Raw genomic sequence first — 4,400 nt, 5'->3', positions numbered from 1 at the left:
TAGGTAGATGTATTAAATAATTAAATTTAATTATTTAATTTAAAATATTCAGTTTTGTTCTTCAAAATGCATTCAAACACATAACAAAGAATAGAGTTTTAGCGTTAAAATCTCTTTTTCTATACCAGCATATTCAAATTATTGCATACAAATGCTAAAAACCATTGGCTGTTTTTTTTTATTATTTATTATTTTTTCATTTAAATCAATGTCAAATTAGTGTTTAAATATTGTGTCCATTATAAAAGGCAGTCCAAACAAACCTTTACAGTGAAGTTGCTTTGAACTGCTAGTAAAACCTGATCTCAGCGGTTCTTATTATTTATTCGGTTCTTATTATATAAGAATAGGCCATTTCAAAACGGTGAATCAATGACGAAAGCAACTGAATCAGAACATCAGATTTCTCCTTTATTTAGAATAGAACTGAGGAAGTTACGGAGAACATGTTCATAGGCTATATATTCATTATGATGTTATGAAAGGTTTTTTTTTTTTTTTTATTGTTTTGATGCTTTTGGGAGAAATATATCTGATCGTTAGAGAAAAATGTATTCTACATGGCAATCAACAGGCAAAATTAGCCTATTCATAATTAATAATGCAACTGTGTTTTATAATTAAAAGTGTGCTGACTAATACAATTCATTTGTTGCGTAATCCATTCATTTAGTTCCTGAGGAATTATTCTTATGGTCTCATCGCAATGTTGAAGACATTATATTTCTGATCAATTATATTCCCACAAAGGATGTATAGATTGTTAACGTGCGCAGGAAACACAGAATGGGAAATAACGAATTGAGCAACTAAATCAGTGACGCTGATAAAGGAGTGTTTTTTGTGTGTTGTTCTTCCTGCAGTGACGAAACTGGAGAATTTCAGAGCTGGGCGTTTGTATGATATTTAGTGTATTTGTGTCATTCTAAGTGAGTATCATGATTGTCATAAATAAGTGATATCCCCCCCCCCCCCATCCCAACAACCGGAAACATTAGAAATGCCATTTGTCTTTTATGTTTTTCGCAACGCATTACGGCAGCGCACACGCAATACACATGAATCTCAAGTGGATAACTCATGGAAGTTTCCCTGGTTGAACAATCCCATGGGTTTAAATAGACTAAATCCACTGCAACATATTAGATACACTTCGAACCACAATGAAGTTCTACCTTAGTAAGTAGATCTCAACCATTTTTAGAAAATATACTTTAACACATTACGAATAATGATACAAATTAAGATAAAAAAATATATACATTATACTTTGATCGCTGTGCACTCACTGCTTGCTTGAGTGTGTGTGTGTGTGTGTGTGTGGTGGGTTGGGGGGTGTGTGTGTGTGTGTGTGTGTGTGTGTGTGGGTGGGTGTGTGTGTGTGGGGTGTGAGTGTGTGTGTGTGGAGCGTTGGTTCCGCCAGTGTTTGTGATGTAGATTTCTGATGTTCTGATGTATCTAACACTGTTTTCCCCAGTTCTCGTCGCGCACTGCTGTTTGACGCTGGTCTACAACGCGCCGCTCCGCGGGCACGAGCTGACGCGCGCGGTGGAGAACGCCATGAGTTTAGCGAAGGAGATCCTGAGCGGCATTCGCGGAGCACACGACGCGTGCGTCACATCAGCGGTGAGCGCGCTTACCTTTACAGGAAACATTAATGCAATATCAAATTAGGTCAGATGTTACATTTCATGGACAAACTTTAGATCAGCACAAGCTAATAATACATTCTAGTCAAATTAATCATATTTGATCTTACATCTGATTACACGATGCATTTTAGTTGACAACAGTAATACAGAATACAGGAGTTCATTATTGAAGTTATATTCTATATAATAATGGAAACTGTGTTTGTTTGTTTGCAGGGTTTGACTCTTTCCAGTGAAGCAAAAAGCTTGGAGTATTTATTAAGTGAGATTGTCATTCCTGCGCCTCCAGTGCTCAAGTCAGAGGAGCTAACCATGGTAATTACTCTCTAGCATGGTAAAGTGTGTGTAAGCATGTTAAATATACAACTGGAAGAAGCAAACAATAGTGTTTAGGAGTACTATTGAGATGCATGTTGCTATTGATGATTTTAGAGCCAGTAAAGCCTTTTGATATTTGATGTAGATGAAGCATAACTGTGTTGAAGCAGCTCTTCTAATTTATGGATCTAATTCTGAATCAAATCTGCAATTGTTGTTAGAAGTCGAGTTTAAACACTGGCATCACCCCAATCAGCCCTTTAGATGTTTTAAATGAATGAAGCTTGCATGTTAAACATGGACTGTTTGTTTGACCAGGAAACGAGTTTGAGCCGTGTTGTAAACGGCCTGGAGCTTCACCACAGACTCCTGGAGGAACTGGGAGAGTTCCTGAGCTCGTCGGGAGAGCTGAAGCATTTACTGGCGGCCGTCAGAGAGCTGTGTGATCAGGTGAAAGAGGTAATCCTCACGCTTCAGCCTCAACATCACAGCAGTTCTGCTTTTAATGGAATATTGCTGTTTATTCTATAAGATTTATCATCATTTAAATTCACATGCCTCGTAATCTTGAATCAAAATATATTCCCAACATCTCTTCTCTTCTCTGAAGACGTTTACTGGCGCAACTCTGTTTCATGCCGGCTTTAAGAACAAATAGTGTTAGATTATTATTATTATTATTATTATATGCAGCTGAATATATACCATTTTAGAGTAATTAAAATTATTATAAAATTAAATAATGCTGCCTATCGTATTATGTTTGGATGAAAAAAAAGTACAAAACTTAGGGCCTAAAGTGACATGAAGAAAATGTCACGAACTCTTCGTGAAAGAATTCACCGGTCTTTCCCATTTTCTTGAAGGGCCTGCAGTTTTGCACACGTTACATTTCACTGAGCAACACTTTCTAAAACGAGCTGATCCGGTTATTAATGCTACGATTATTATCTTCCGGTTCAGGTGCAACGGCTGGCCCAGATTCCCAGTCCAGAATCCCAGGACGGGTTTCCAGGGCTTTCCCTGCATCTCCGCAGTGATTACCAGGTGCAGGTGGCGGCTCATCTTACCCTCCAGCAGCTGCGCAGCTTCACCCAGGACGTGTTCCGGACGCTACGCCACATCTCCGTGTCTCCGGCTGACCCGTGACGGACCAGGACAACTCAAAGTCCAACTGGATAAACTTGCTATTTTCTGTAACTGTATTTTTGTAATACAAAAGTTATTTATTTATTTTATTAATGTATTTTATTTATAAGGACAGCACACATTAATCAACGTTACTGTAAATGTGCCAGTGTTAGCCTACTGGCTAATTTTCAACTGCAGTCCTTCGACAAGATGTTTTGAAACCTTGTTATAATGGGTTTTCTTGGCAAAGTTAAATTCATCTTTGGAATAACCCTAATGTTTTAACTGGAAATATTTTTATATGACTTTGATATATTTATTTATTGTAGTTTGTATTATTTTTATAATGTTATTTATATCTACAGAAGTTGTACCCTATGGGTGCGGTGTAGATTCTATTGAACCAGATTTGTATTTATTACTGATTATATATTATGTTTCACCATCTTGTGAATAACTATTAAAATATTTCAGAAAAAAATGATTTTTTTTTTAAAGATTTTGTCTATGTAAAATATAATTTATGAATCAAAAATATTTAATGGTCATAATTTAATAAATGCCTGAAAGATCCTTTATAATATAAAGATCCTTCAATATCTTTATAAAAAAGCCATCTTGATGTGAATACCATACTTCAGAAATCTATATGTGTATATTATTCTCACGGTAAATAACATTACAGTAACTGTTCCTTCATTTTAACAGTTCTTTCCCTGTCATAGGAAAATTTGAAATATGAATGTTTGAAGTATGTTGGATCAGCATTTACATTTTTATGAAAGCCATCAAAACACATGGATGGTGATAGTGACATCGATAATAGATAGCTACAAGATCAGGCAAGTTTATATCTCTGAAAAAAGCTAGTGGCCGTTCAATCAGTGCGGTGTTTTCCAGCCGACTTCGATCCAGGGGCTCTCGAGCCGGTCTCTCTTTCTCCAACACTCAATCATCAGTCTCCATGTGAACTCTTCTCCAACACTCAATCATCAGTCTCCATGTGAACTGTTCTCCAACACTCAATCATCATTCTCCATGTGAACTCTTCTCCAACACTCAATCATCAGTCTCCATGTGAACTCTTCTCCAAGACTCAATCATCAGTCTCCATGTGAACTCTTCTCCAACACTCAATCATCAGTCTCCATGTGAACTCTTCTCCAAGACTCAATCGTCAGTCTCCATGTGAACTCTTCTCCAACACTCAATCATCAGTCTCCATGTGAACTCTTCTCCAACACTCAATCATCAGCCTCCAAGGATCGATTGCTGATCCTGATCGATTGCTCCGTCTGC

The 4,400-nt window shown here is 37.1% G+C and overlaps 1 protein-coding gene across 2 annotated transcripts; it reads left to right on the top strand.

Annotated features, from left to right (window-relative positions):
* Window positions 1-1,046: 1,046 nt before the first annotated feature.
* csf3b (colony stimulating factor 3 (granulocyte) b) lies at window positions 1,047-3,636 on the top strand. 2 transcript variants are annotated; one of them, XM_077233741.1, is made up of 5 exons: window positions 1,047-1,179; window positions 1,478-1,626; window positions 1,869-1,967; window positions 2,289-2,429; window positions 2,934-3,636. In XM_077233741.1, exons 1-5 carry the CDS (start codon window positions 1,164-1,166, stop codon window positions 3,117-3,119), a joined length of 591 nt encoding a protein of 196 aa, XP_077089856.1. In that variant the 5' UTR covers window positions 1,047-1,163; the 3' UTR covers window positions 3,120-3,636. The 2 variants fall into 2 exon arrangements, with proteins under 2 accessions (XP_077089856.1, XP_077089855.1); XM_077233740.1 differs by lacking the exon at window positions 1,047-1,179 and having other exon boundaries at window positions 1,426-1,626; window positions 2,934-3,582.
* The last annotated feature ends 764 nt before the right edge of the window (window positions 3,637-4,400 follow it).

Source organism: Siphateles boraxobius, unplaced genomic scaffold, assembly GCF_051911475.1.
Source record: "Siphateles boraxobius isolate OS27281-9 unplaced genomic scaffold, OSU_SipBor_1 187, whole genome shotgun sequence".
In the NCBI taxonomy this organism is placed as follows: Eukaryota; Metazoa; Chordata; class Actinopteri; order Cypriniformes; family Leuciscidae; genus Siphateles; species Siphateles boraxobius.
This window is presented reverse-complemented; position numbering and strand designations above follow the sequence as displayed.

Coding starts and splice junctions, on each gene's coding strand:
- csf3b (XM_077233740.1), top strand. CDS start 1,453: ATGTATCTAACACTGTTTTCCCCAGTTCTCGTCGCGCACTGCTGTTTG. Junction 1,627..1,868: donor ACGCGTGCGTCACATCAGCG/GTGAGCGCGCTT, acceptor GTTTGTTTGCAG/GGTTTGACTCTTTCCAGTGA. Junction 1,968..2,288: donor AGTCAGAGGAGCTAACCATG/GTAATTACTCTC, acceptor TTGTTTGACCAG/GAAACGAGTTTGAGCCGTGT.